This window comes from Vombatus ursinus, unplaced genomic scaffold, assembly GCF_900497805.2.
Source record: "Vombatus ursinus unplaced genomic scaffold, bare-nosed wombat genome assembly UNPS02014662.1, whole genome shotgun sequence".
NCBI classification, from domain to species: Eukaryota; Metazoa; Chordata; class Mammalia; order Diprotodontia; family Vombatidae; genus Vombatus; species Vombatus ursinus.
Window position 1 is genome coordinate 303,960 of NW_020954440.1, and position 13,957 is coordinate 317,916.

The 13,957-nt window shown below is 40.6% G+C and overlaps 1 protein-coding gene across 1 annotated transcript; it reads right to left on the reverse strand.

The window, feature by feature from the left end:
• Positions 1-1,251: 1,251 nt before the first annotated feature.
• On the reverse strand, positions 1,252-13,734 carry LOC114042627 (membrane-spanning 4-domains subfamily A member 4A-like). The gene is made up of 7 exons (XM_027861315.1): positions 13,700-13,734; positions 10,949-11,120; positions 9,923-10,054; positions 6,324-6,380; positions 5,329-5,487; positions 3,784-3,885; positions 1,252-2,790 (listed from the first exon to the last, which is right to left on the reverse strand). Exons 2-7 carry the CDS (start codon positions 11,075-11,077, stop codon positions 2,653-2,655), a joined length of 717 nt encoding a protein of 238 aa, XP_027717116.1. The 5' UTR covers positions 11,078-11,120; positions 13,700-13,734; the 3' UTR covers positions 1,252-2,652.
• Between the last annotated feature and the right edge of the window lie 223 nt (positions 13,735-13,957).

Below are 13,957 nucleotides of genomic sequence, written 5' to 3' on the forward strand. Positions count from 1 at the left end.
GGAATCTTAGACCATGAAAAGAGCTGAAATTGCTTTATCTTAAGTGCATAGTTTGTGTTCCGGAGAGCTTTGAGAGGTCATGAGAATCAGAGGAATTCTAATTCATTGTTTTGGTGCTCACCTGACCCAGAAGTGACTTTCACAATATTTTAACACCAACTTCAATGGCCTGTCCCAAAGAGACTATAGACAACGTTTGTTTGCTTTCTTATTTGTTATTATTCCTTAAGAGGTAATGAAATCTTAGTCATGGACATTTTAGCTGTCATTCTTTGAGGATTACATGAGGATACTGAGAGTTCAATTGCTTTTCTGTACATATTATTAACTGTGATGGCTTGAGAGAAACAGTGAGAAGACTGAATGAAAAGACTAAAATAACTCCTTTACTTTGAAAACTTTTTAACTCTTATGTTTTGAAAAGAAATTTATTAAGAAATGGATTCTTGAGAAGATACTTTAATTGGCATTTTGAGAGAGTTGAATGGCGGGCCTCTTCTAGAATGAAGAAGTTAGTACCAGTGGTTAGAAGAGACACTGAATATGATTGTTGCCACAGCAGATTCATTTTCAGTAATTATTTGAACATTTTTATTATTTGTTTTGTAGTTCATAAATTGTGTAGAGCATAGACCTAAGATTTATTTAAATCAAAGTTATTGGGGAAAGGGTGCAGATTATGCCAAAGGAGAGGAGCAAAAGTCCATGGGAAAAGAGTTTTCTCCAATTTATGTAACAAAGTTTTTCCTAAATTGGAGTAGGGGCTCAGAGATGAGGGATTAATTAATGCAAGAAATGATGCAGTTTTAATAATTGGTGAAAAAAAATCAGAATACATGCTCATTATTTCCCTAGAACTTAGAATATAAATGAGGTTATTTAATCAAATCCTCCCATTTTATACATAAGGAAAATGAGACCTAGAAATGTTAAGCAATTTGTCAATGTTCTCACAGTTATTAAAGGTCAGAGGTCAGGTTCCATGGTGTCAATTTGACTCCAAAGCTAGTACTCTTTCCACTGAGCTACACTATAACATTTGAACTCTAATGGAGTCAGAAAAGCTTTGACTAGAGTACTGGGTCTGGATTCCAGAAAGACTGAGTTCAAATCATGCCTCAGACACTTATTTCCCAGCTGCACAACCTGGTAAAGTCATTTAACCAGTTTGTCTCTACAACTCAGAGTTGCTGTGGGGATAAAATGACAAAATACTCTCAAAGCATTTTCCAAACCTCAAAAAAAAGTAAATGAGAGGTATTATTGCTTATTGGTGTTGTAGTTATTGTGATTGTTGTAATAGATATAAAATCGTACTTAAACTAATATTTGAATTGCAAGTTCAGATCCCATCTGGAGTGAGGGAAACCATCGTGCATTTGAACTTAATTTCCTCTGTTTCCAAAATTTTGCCTGAGCCAGTGGCCAGATCATCTAAGTCAATACTATGATAAGAGGGAACATTAGAGAAATAAAAATCATAAGAAATAAGAAGCCCTGACATGATGGCTAGCTAGTTAGCGTTTGTGTGCTCATCAAGGGTGGCAAAACACTTTACAAACATTATTTCATCTGATCCTCAAAAACACTCCATGAGGCAGGTGCTTTTAGGGTCTTCATTTTACAGATGAGAAAGGTTAAGTGATTTCACCTGAGTCACACAGCTGGTAAGAGTCGGAGGCCAGATGTATGTTCAGGTCTCCCTTACTCCAACTAGCACACTGTATGCAGCTCTGCTTTCTAACGCTTACTGGCATCCCAGGTTTACAAAGCAGTTAACATATGCTGTGCCATGTAATGCTCACAACCATCCTGTGAGATAAGTAGGCTGGGCCTGGCTATCCCGAATTTACGTGAAAGGAAACTGAGGTTCAGAAAAGGTAAGGCTTTTGTGGCATAGATAGGAAGCCTCAAAGACAGGATTTGCATTCCTAGCTCTTCTGACTCCCAATCCAAAAGTCTTTTTTTTTTTTAACAATACACTGAACCAGGAAGCTTTAAAATAAGAGTTTGGTGGTAGAGGAAGGAGCAATTATGAAGCAGTTTCTGATTTTGTGGGCCACCGGGATCAGAAAAGGATGCAGAATCTTTGAGATCAGAGTAAGTTCCTCGAAAAATGGCTCGCTGACAGGGAAGCAGGGTAGAAAGGAGGTATTTTCTTCAATGACCAGGGTGCTGGAGGAGCAAACAGAGAGGTCAAAGAGCAAAGGTGATGGAGCCCAGACTACTGGAGGCAGAATCACGGTATGTCATCAGGTAAAAGCAGCAGAAAATTCCAAAGGTCGAGAATCTTCATTCACGGAGGATGGGAGAGGATACAGTTTTGTGCTACCATCTCCATTTCTTCTTCTTCTCTTGTCTTATCTTCTAGGGACCCTATTTCCCAGTATTCATAGGCTTCAACAGGCTAGGCTTGGTACAGCCAAAGAAAAATATGATCTACTGACCTTTTTGCTGATGTTATTGTGAGCAAATACTGGGATAATCAGGTTGTTGTGAAAAATGAGAAAGCAGATGTGATTAGTCCATGGCCAAGGCTGAAGGCAACTATTAACAAGGAACTCCAGAAAATAGAGTCGCTTTGCTCTATGTTTCATTGAGAAACAGCCAGTAATGGAAGGAACCTTCCCTGGGGATGGGAAAGCATTTGTTTTATATGAAACTGTCAGGTTGGCTTCCAGGCAATGCACTGGTGTCAGAAACTGTGCTTCGAAGCATTGCCTCTCCTAAGGAGGTCTTAGCACCTGGGTTCTCTGGTACGTAGGGTGGAGGAGGCATGACAAGAGTGATCTATAAAACAAATGGAAACTGTATTCATGAGTCATCCAAGGGTGCAGAAAGAGAAATGAAGCAATTGTCAGGGCACAAAATCTCCAGGGACATCCCTTTTATGCAAAGGGCTGACCCTGGCTAAAAGCAACTTGGAAGGAAGGTGTTGTAATGGCACTGGCTGGCCAACTTCTCATGTACACTTATTCTTCTAATTCACTCTCAACACTGTTCTCTCTTCCCACCACCTTTCTGGCTTATGGCATCCTTCCCTTTAAGACCTCACACTCAATCTGCAAAATCACTGTTGAGTGGGCTGCTCTCCGAATTCTCCAAAGAGGAGGCAGAGAGAGAGTGATCCTGTAATGGCCTCCTTTATTTATGCTGAATACAAAAATATGACACAGAACCAGAAAGCCCAAGATAACCAAACTAACCAATGAGACTTAAAGATACGCCCTCAATCTAGTTGGGTCATATCCGGCCATGCCTGGAAAGGTGCCGCTCTACTCATCTTAAGTAGGTTGTCAATGGATCTGCCTCATACCCTTTCTAGGTAGATATAATATCCCAGATAGAGACTCACTAAGTTGTGAAATCATCAAAATGACCAAAGCACTCCCTTGGCCAATTTCTATGCCTTCTCTTTGGGGCCAAGGTGGGAAAACAAAATGTTCCCTCAGTCTTTATTCTTAACTGGGATACGATATCTGCCTAGTTGTGATGTGAATGGTGCAGTCTCGGTCAAGTAGTGGTGGTGAGGGAGAAAGGGTGCACCTCTTAGTGCCTGAGGATTCTTGCCATCCTCACTGGTGGCCCCAGGGGATGATTGGTCTCTGACACTGGATATGATACTTAGGGGTATGGAAGCAGAGACGCACAAACATCCCCTGTGAAGGTAGGCTGTCCTCTCACTAATCCTTGAGAGGCCCCACTTACTGATCGTTCCAGGAGAAGCCCTATGGCACAGTCCCCCCAAAGTAACAGAGACACCACATGATGCCAGCTACTCACCGAACTCTGACTGCAGCAGGTGGCTTTGCAGCCAAAACTTGATATTGCAAGGGAGATGGCAAGTTCCAGAATAGCTAGGATCAGCAGTATCACATTGATTCCCTGCAAAGAGGGACCAAAGAGAGAATGCTGAGAGGTGGACACAAACTCTACTTCAAACAACTCAGGAGGAAAAAAAGGGAAAGGGCAGATTAAAGTACACAAGACAGGAGGAAGGGGACTGTCTTGAAACAAAACCTAAGACGCATGAAAAGCTCTTCATAAACCTTAAAATGCAATATGAATGTAAGTTCTCATTACTAGTAGCAAAAATAACGTCACAATTTAAGACCCACAAAACACTTTCCTCACAACAATCTTGTGTCACATATTGTGCAAGGATGATTACCCCTTTTTGCATATCAGCAAACTGAGTCTCAGAAAAGTGCCCTGCCTATGGTCACACAAGTTTTCTTCTCTTGCGCTCTATCCCATACGTGAGCTAGGCTGGCATCCATCTGAGTACACCATGGGTGCTCAACACAGGAATGTTTGATAAAGGAAAACCTAAACCCTCTAGAAGAAGACAGAATTCTGACCAGGGGTCAATTTCTATGTCTGTTTTCTTTGAAGATTTGGTGGCTCAGGGGTGTTCTGTCGATTGGGGCGGTCTCTCATCCCACAACGGTGTCTGTAGCCATCAGTCAGAGGCCCAATCCTCAGTGTGAATTTAAAAGTTTATCATCCACCAGGAGGGTGGGAGGGGAGGGGTGGGGAGCAAAAGCATTTGGTAGAGGAGCTCTTTCTTGCTGAGCTTGCTTCTCATTTGTAGTTCTTGCCTCAATAGTCCAATGATGTTCTCACTGCATTCGTTCTTCTTTTCTAACCTCCATCCAGGCTAACTTTTGACATTCTCTATCTCCCATCCTTCCCTGCTTTCTCCCATACTGACTACAGACCAGGAATAGGCTCATGTTTATCTACTGGTTCTTGTGTTCCTTCCAAATTCTTCTCAGTCGCTTTCTGTCCTTAAAGACTTTCTTGACACCACTCTCTCCTTCAGTCAAAAGTGGATTTTCTCTCTTCAAACATTTCCTGAAGCTCTCCTTCACATTTACCTTGTCCTTTTCTATCACAGATCGTTTTTCCTCTTACCTGTCCTTTCCCAAAGAATAAATGAGACTGTAAGTTCTTTGACAGCAAGAACGATGGCATTTTTTACTATCTTTATACTGCCTGTGCAGAGCATATCACCTCACAAGTAGTGCTAACTGCACACCCAGATACTTATTTGTTGAATTGAATTGAATGGGAATGAGCTGAACTGAATGAAAATGCTAACTGCTTTTTGACCCTTTGGAGTTCTCAGAATTCACATTTCTGACTCTGAAGACAGGAATGACCAGAAATGTTAAGAAATTTCCTCTTGTTTCCCAACTCAAGCAAATTGCTTCTCCTGAAAGTTTCAGAGCTGTGCAGGACACTTGGTGTCTCTGCCCTGGCCTGTAAAGATTGCCCGTTCCAAAGATCCATGGTCAGAACTGGCTCCGGCTTGAAAGTACTCACCGTCAATATAAACATGCCCAAAAGACAGGAATCAGAGGGACTTTCATAGTGACAAAAATAATGGGATGAATCCATCATTGACAAGTTAACTGAGAAAAAGATGATTCCCAGTCCTGCTGCCACCGAGCTTACAGCGTTCATTGCCAGACTGCTTTGGACCTGAAAGCAAGCAAGAACCCATTAATCAGTTAACTCATTAACACATGGTTATGGAGTGCCTACCATGTGTCCAGTCCTGTTTGAGATTGTACATCCGTCAGCAAGAGAAAGATACACCTATGGAACAACTACTATGAGCTAGAGACTTTACAAACTTCTCCGATACAAGGACCAATGGAAAATCTGCTTATTTCCCCAAGTCTTTACAGTCTAGGCAATGCAACATCTGCATTGGGATCCTTTGTTGTTGTTAAGTCATTCCGGTCATGTCGAACTCGTCGTGACCCTGTTTGGGATTTTCTTGGCAAAGATACTGAAGTGGTTTGTCATCTCATTCTCCACCTCATTTAACAGATGAGGAGCTGAGAGAAACAAGGTTGAGTGACTTGTCCAAGGTTACACAGCTAGTAAGTGTCTGAGGCTAACTTTGAACTCTGGAAGATGAGTCTTCCTGACTTCAGGTCAAGCACACTATATACCAAGTCACCACCTAACTGCCCCTTTTAATGTATTTTTACATAAAGATAATTGACGAGGTCATGGGAACTGAAAAGTCAAGAGGTCAATTTTTTATTTCTGCTGGTATGGCTACAGGCTTTCCCAGATAGCAATCTGAATAATGGGGGGGGAAGCCAATAGTGATTCATACCCTCTGTGACCCCAGGTTACAAACCCAGCCATAAGCATCGGTCAGGCAAGCATATTACAGCCCAGCCAAGGGTTGCTGAGGCTGTCTCTCAATGACCTTTCCATTTATCCCTTTTCTTTCCAGAGAGTCAAAAAGAGATAAAAAAAAATTTCCTCTTCTTGAGCTACAAAGAGGAAATGCCACTCACCAGAGTATTTGTGGTTCTTTTCTCTGCAGCAATGGAGAGGGAGCCAGAGATAATGAACTGTGGACAGAAGATGTAACACATGAATGCCTTAAAACTTTCATTTCAGTCCCCATTGTGCTCACCCTTGCCCAGCCAGTCACTGAGATTTGCCTCTGCTATCCTTGAGAACTGATGTCTCTGATGGCACCATTACATGCTCCAGCTTCTTCATAAACATTTGAACAAGGAGCAATTGTCAGGCCTTCCTTCTTTCATAATGGGAATTAACACAGATTGCTCTGAAATGCAAGAAACCATGCCAAAAATGAAAACAAGACTAGTCTCTTATGGCTTATACTCGATGAAAGTTTGAGAAGAAACAAGGCTCTTCAAATGTATTTCTACTTATCTATCTATCTATCTAATCTCTTAATCTATCAATACATATATACGTGTATAAGCATGTATTTGTTTCTGTTTGTATTTTTCTTCATGTGTGTCTCTGAGAGTATAATGAGATTGACAGGAGTGGCTAGGTGGCACAGTGGATAGAGCACTGGCTCTGAAGTCAGGAGGACCTGAGTTCAAATCCAGCCTCAGACCAAACACTTGACAACTTACTAGCTGTGTGACGCTGGGCAAGTCACTGAACCCCAATTGCCTAAAAAGAAAAAAAAATACATATAGTGAGATTGACAAATCATTGTGAGGACCTGAGAGAAAACCTTCTTCTAATTAATATACTGAAAGGACTTGTTTGAAAGTACAACATTGACTGAGATCATGGCATTGTGATTCACTGTTGTTCATTAATCCCTTTACACATAGCTGGTTTCAGTATTAAAGTAACATCTGACAAACTGTTTGGGAAATACTGGAGGATTATATAAGGGTTGCTCCAATCACACCAGGAAGAAGAGAGGATTTTTTGAGTTTCACAACTTAAGGTAGTCAGGAGTCACTAAATACAAAGAGCCCCTGATGTGAGGCATTAGAAGGTATAGGAAAGAGGAGATAAGAAGAAAAATCCAGACAGAGCGGAGCATAGAGGAAGATCAGAAGATTGATGACAGGGCAGACATAGAAATTGCCTAAAGAGGGATGCTGACCATGGTACTTATTACCTATTACCTATTATTTTAAAAAGAAGAGTAGAGGAAACCTCTTGTATGATGGAATCAATTCTGAAGCTTACACCTCGTCAATTCCCCTTAGTCTGGGAACCCTTCCTCCCTCTAATTGGAGAGGGTGGGTATGAGAGCCTCTCCAAGATCATTCTTTCTTATTTAGCTATAGGACTTCATCAGGTCCCCATGCTGGGTACTTTTTCCCCTGCCCCCAATTTTCAGTTTCATTTAATATGCTGTCTTCCCCCATTAAATTATAAGCTACTTGAGAATAGGAACTGTCTTTTCCCTCTCTTTGTGTCCCCAGCTCTCAGCAGAGTAATTAGCACGTGGTAGGCCTTTAGTAAATATTTGCTTGCTGACTGAATCAGAAAATTAGAGCAAATGTTTGCAGGTGGAGTCAACTGAAATAGTCGACCAAAGGCACACATGCTCTATTGGACAAGAGACATTGCTTTGGAGAAAGATAATTGGGGAAAACACAATCCTCTCCTGTTGGGAGAGCACCTGTCATTAAGTGCCATCTACCTCCTAACTGATGGGAAAACTTTCATGATTACCTGTGTTTCCCTGTTGAGTTCTATGTATCTCAAGAGAAGAAGAAAAAAAGCAGGAAACATGAGATTTGCATCTTCATTTCTGTGAGTTATAGGGATATATTTTTCTTTTTTAAAAAGTAACAGTTTGGGGCAGCTAGGTGGCGCAGTGGATAGAGCACCGGCCCTGACGTCAGGAGGACCTGAGTTCACATCTGGTCTCAGACACACAATATTTCCTAGCTGTGTGACTCTGGGCAAGTCACTTAACCCCAATCGCCTCACCCAAAAAAAAATGACTAAAACAAAAAAAAAAAGTAACCATTTCTTAGCCTCCTAATAAGGATAGCTATATGAGAAAAGAACTCCATGTCGTGTCGGTGACCCAAAAGTCAGAGAGAGTTAGGTTTGCATAGTGGAAGAGCTGTGAGGACAAGGAGGGGAGCTGATAAAAGTTCTTCTGCCCAGCAGGTGATGCACGGTACAGACTGTTTCTATAGAATAAGAACATCAGTTTTGATACTATAAAGTTGAGTTGTTTCATATGTGATTTCCTGCTTGGTTTCCCTAGGCATGTGCTCACTCTCTTCAGTGGATAGTGGCACATGTTTATGGGTGGGCTGTTATACTTGATTTCTTTTGCTGAGTAAATGCTTTGATTGTTCCTGCTCTTACCTTCAATTCATTAAATGCAGTGATTACTCTTGCTTTTGCTTTCTTATTTGATAAATGTTTCACACATAAGAATCAATGGTAAGTGATTTTGCACAAACACAGAGCACTTCAGATAGCACTTGAGAGTTCCAATGGAAAATGATAAGGGTGAATCTAACCCTGAACCTGTGTTATGCCTATAACTCTAAATGACTTTGTATGATAGCCACATGGCCACTCTTCTGGGAAAAACATGGCTTTACAGAATGGTGGTAACCTAGGTTTATGAATCAGCCCAGAGGAGCAAGGAAGGTCAGTCCCTCAATCAGGCTACAAAAAAAAGGTGGTTTTTTTTTTAAAAAGAATTCCAATTAATACATCATTTTTTAAGAGAAATGAGCTGCTCTGCTGAGTATATCAATTATTTTAAATTAAGTCACTTGGTTGTCTTAGCATTATTGTAGAATTAACTGAACACTGTACTTTGCATCATAATCCTGACTCACATACAAAATAGTTGCATGCCTTTAGGGAAGGCCATCAACAACTGAATCTCAGTTTTTTCACTTGTAAAATGGGGATGATAATACCTATTCTATGTGCCTTAGAGGGTTCTTGTGATTAAATGGTTTGGAAATCTATAAATCATGAGTCACTGTTATTACTAATCTACAGAGAGTGAAAAGCTCATTTCTCTCCAAATGATCACACGATAACATGGCAAGGTGGAAAGAGTGCTAGCTTTGTCCCTAGGAAAACCAAGGTACAAATTTTAGCTCTGGTGATCAATAGCTCTGGAACCTTCAATAAGTCACTTCACGGCTCTGAACTTGTAAAAAGGGAGAGATAGACTATAATACAGTCCAGCCCTACACCTCTCATCCTATTGGACTTTGAATTGTTGATAATAAAAAATGACTGGGCTTCCATATCATGGACTTGGATACTATTTATCTATCCATCTATCTATCTATCTATCTATCTATCTATCTATTGATAAATCTCATCCCAGTATACTGTATAGAGTAGATTAAAAAATTATAATATGTATAATACTATATATATCATATATTACCACATTTTATGCATTACATATGTCATATAATATATATATAGTATGTCATTTCAATATACAATACATAATATATATTATAATATCAACCCTTCCCTATCCCCACCACTGGAAATTGCAAATGAGAAACCCTAGGCATAAAGGACATGTCGTAGACAGATTCCTTCCTGTCTCCAAGGAACAGAGGGAAAAAATCCATATTTCAGAATTGGTTTCATTAATTCTACTCACAAATGCGGTTCCCCAGAATATGTAGCCAGTATGAAGCAGAAAATATTCATTCACGTAATAAGTTTTCATAGGAACCAAAATGAGAACCATTCCTAAGGTGAAGTTCATCAGGGCGATCATGATCTGGACAGTCTAAAAGGGAAAGAGATTTTCATGAGTACATAAAGGACTTATTCACTTCTCTCTAGAAATGGAGTCAAGGTTCTTTTGCCTTTCCTAAATGTGTTTTTTTTTTTCAGTAGAACTTTACTGGGCATGAGCAAGAGGTCACAGTAACTGGCATGTAGTAGAAGCTTAATAAAAGTTTATTTTTGGCTAATTGATTGATTGTTTGAGATTTCAAGTCAGAGAAAACAGGATCGATCCCCAGCTCTACTCCTTAAAACCTCTAGAACTTTGGACAAGTCCTTTCTTTTGTTGTTCTTCAGTCATTTTGCAGTTGGCCCAACTCTTGGTGATCCTATTTGGGGTTTTCTTGGCAGAGATACTGGAATGCTATGCCATTTCCCTCTTTAGCTCATTTTTACAGATGAGAAAATTGAAGCCAATGATATTAAGTGACTTGCCCAAAGTCACACAGCTAGTAAGTGTCTGAGATCAATTTTTAACTCATGAAGATGAATTTTCCAGATTCCAATTCCAGTGTTCTATCCACTCCACCATCTCACTACCCTACCTCAGTCTGTTTCATCTGTGAAATAGATGGTTGAACCAAAAAATCTCTACAGTCTTATCTAGCTCCAAAATCCTGGAATCATATAAGATCAAGAGAAGCAGAAAAGTATAGTGGATAGAAATCTTGCTGAAGGATCAGGAGGACCTGGGTCGAGGTCCTCCTAACTCTTACATAGACTGATTGTGTTATCCCAGATATATCATTTAACTTCTTACTGACTCCTAAAAACTTTTTAAGATTATAAATGGTAGGTTTGTTACCTAGCTATATTGGTAGATAGAGTTCTTGTAAGTTCCTCCCAGTCAGAAATATATGAATCTAATTTCCCAGGAATAAGGAGTCTGACTCACCCTCAGTACCTTGGGCTCCCCTTTCAAGAATTTCTGCAGGTATGCTTTCGATTCATAAAGTTGCACAGGTGTCCCCATTGGACCCTGTGGGAAGGAAATGGGACCTGGCTGGGGAAAGGATGGCAACATTCCCTTTGGAGTTGTCTTGGAGCTGATGAGGTCACTGGTGTTGCTGTAAAAAAAGAAAAGAAGTCACATGAAATGTGGGTTTAGGGTTCCCTTCCCTTAAAAAAAAAAAAGATGGTGGAATGGTAACCAAAAGAAGCTAACAAAATATTAGGCTACAGTAAGAGGAGTATAGTGTCTGGAACAATGGAGCTGATAAAGCCACAGCCTTCTGCCCTGGTCAAATCACAATTTGGGGTTTTATAGTTTAGGAAGAGCATTGAACTGGAGAGCATGCAGAAAAGGGCCTAGAGACTGTATTATATGAGAGTTGATTGGAAAAAATGAGAATGGTTAGCCTGGAGAAAAGATTTAGGTTGTTGAAAAAAATAAAATGAGGTGATGGACATGAAAGGCCTTGAAAGATACCCATTAAGATGCAAAGGCAAGGGGTCATGTCCTTCATCAGGGAAGATAACACTGCTAAAGTCATCATTATAGGACACATACATTGTTGTTGGGTTTTTTTGAGGAGGGGGAGGTCTAGGCAATGGGGTTAAGCGACTTGCCCAGGGTCACCCAGCTAGTAAGTGTTATGTATCTGAGGCCTGATTTGAACTCAGGTCCTCCTGACTCCAGGACTGGTACTCTATCCACTGCACCATCTAGCTGCTCCTAGGACACATACTTTTAACATTTTTTCCAGCTAAGAATGCGGGCTAGTATGGATCCATATATCCTCTCCAGACACATTCAGTAGGTGACCAAAGGCACATGTACACACAGGCTGGGTTCTGGTCGTAGATCAGAGCAAAGTGAACTGACTCACATGAGGTTTGAGACTGATTGGTATAATATGCATGTCTGTCCCAAACTAAAAATGTACAGTTATCATTTTGACTCAGGTCCAGGGTCCTCAAGAGGCCTTCCACTTTAACCCCCAAAGTTGAGGGAAGTGGAGGTGGAGATGCCTGAATTAAAATGTGAGTGGGTAAGTGGATCTTCAATCCATCCTTCTCCTTCCCAGCTGTCCAAGATGCTTGGACTATGCTCTATCCCATCTAGACATCTATAGGACACCAGGATCTAGGCAGCAAGGACATCTTGCAATTTGTGGCACACTTTATGCACACACTCCCAATCCCCTCTCTTCTCTTACACTAAGGGAACAATAAATAAATCAGGCCTGAAAAGAGTTCAGCAACCAATGGTCCTAAAGCTTCACATGGAGGCAACTTTGATGACTGCCTAGCCCAAAGCACTCTTTCCCTGCTATCTCTTACCTATATGTCTTGTATCACCTCAGGGAATTGGGACTGTCTCAATTTTGAATTTGTCTCCATGAATTTCTCCCCATGAAACACACCTAGAATAGTGCTAAGTTAGGCACATGGTGTACATTTAATAATTTTTTGTTGATTGATTGATTGAGAGGGAACTGATTGAATGAGCCATATAAATGGGGTTATTGATCTTACTTAAAGGTGGATGTGAGAAACAAGCTTTCACAAATCAGCCTATTTCTGACCATGAAAAGTATCCAATCGATAATCTCACCCTTGCTCTGTGCCAAAGACTTGGCACAGAGCCCACAGCTCAAACCTATCTCTCCAAAGTGGACAGACTTCTCCCAACAATGCCCTCATTCTGTCACAGCACTCTATGGGGATTAGGGAGGTCTAGGATGGGGAAAATAAACAGGAAGAAGTGAACTTAACTAGCTAGGAGCCCATTACATTCTGATTCCTTGACTCCATGGAACTTTGAGGGCCTAGTATGAGTCTAGACCTGGGTTCAGCTGCGCCATGAGGAAAGGTGCTGGAGAATACAACCCCTCATTTTCCAAAACTTCTTATCCTACTTAAATTGATTGTTTGAACCCAAACATAGAATTTTACATTTATCCCTCCAAAGCTGCATTATAGATTTGCTTCAATTCTATCTGTCCAATCTTTAGTCATAGCCTGACTCTCTTATACAGAAAGTTTTCTATGTCCCCAAGCTTATTTGTGTCATGTGCAAATTTGAAAGGCAGCTTCTCTAAAGTTTCATCCAAGTCACTGACAACAATTTTAAAGCAACTCAGAATCATATAGTGGCCCAATATCCTGATTTAACCATCAGTTTGCCACATAATTCTCTCACATACACCCACACACAGACACCTGTGCTGACTTTCACCCTCTATTATTTTGCTCAATGAAAAAGTTAGAGGATGTTGATAGCAAAGAGTCCTATTTAATATAGGACTAGTACACTAGGAAACAACTTCCACAAAGCTTAAAATAAGACAAAGTTTATGCAGCGAATTTGCCCTGAGATGGAGCTAAGGGCGTTGGGATTCAATTATAGATTCTCTAATATGCTAAAAGGCAGCAAAATGCAGTGATAAGAGCCTTTGGCTGAATGACAAGAGACCCCTTGGGAAGTTGGCTACAGCATTTAAGTAGAAGTTGCATGACTTCAGCAAATCTATTACTCTTCTCCTGGCCTCTGTATAGAATATTTTCTCCATTTTCATGAGAGAGGCCAAGAGAAGGGGGATGAGTTACCTTCTCTCTATAAAACAGGGAGACAGCTGTTATGGCGAAAAGAACACCAGATTTGGATCCTTTGGGATCTGTATACCAGCTGTAGGATAATTACCATGTCAGTCAAGGAAAGCCACTTAATTTCTCTGGGCCTCGTCTTCTTCCTCTCTAAAATGAGAGGGTTAAACCGGATAAGATTTGCATCCATGGCTCTCTTGTAGCTCCTTCTCCTATACCACATTGAATCAGGAAGTCCTAAAAAGGAAACTTGGGTGATAGAGAAAGAGGAAGCTGCGGAGGGGTGTATGATTTTGTGGGCAGCTATGGGGTCAGAAAAAGATGAAGAAATCTTGAGATTAGCGTAAGTTCCTCT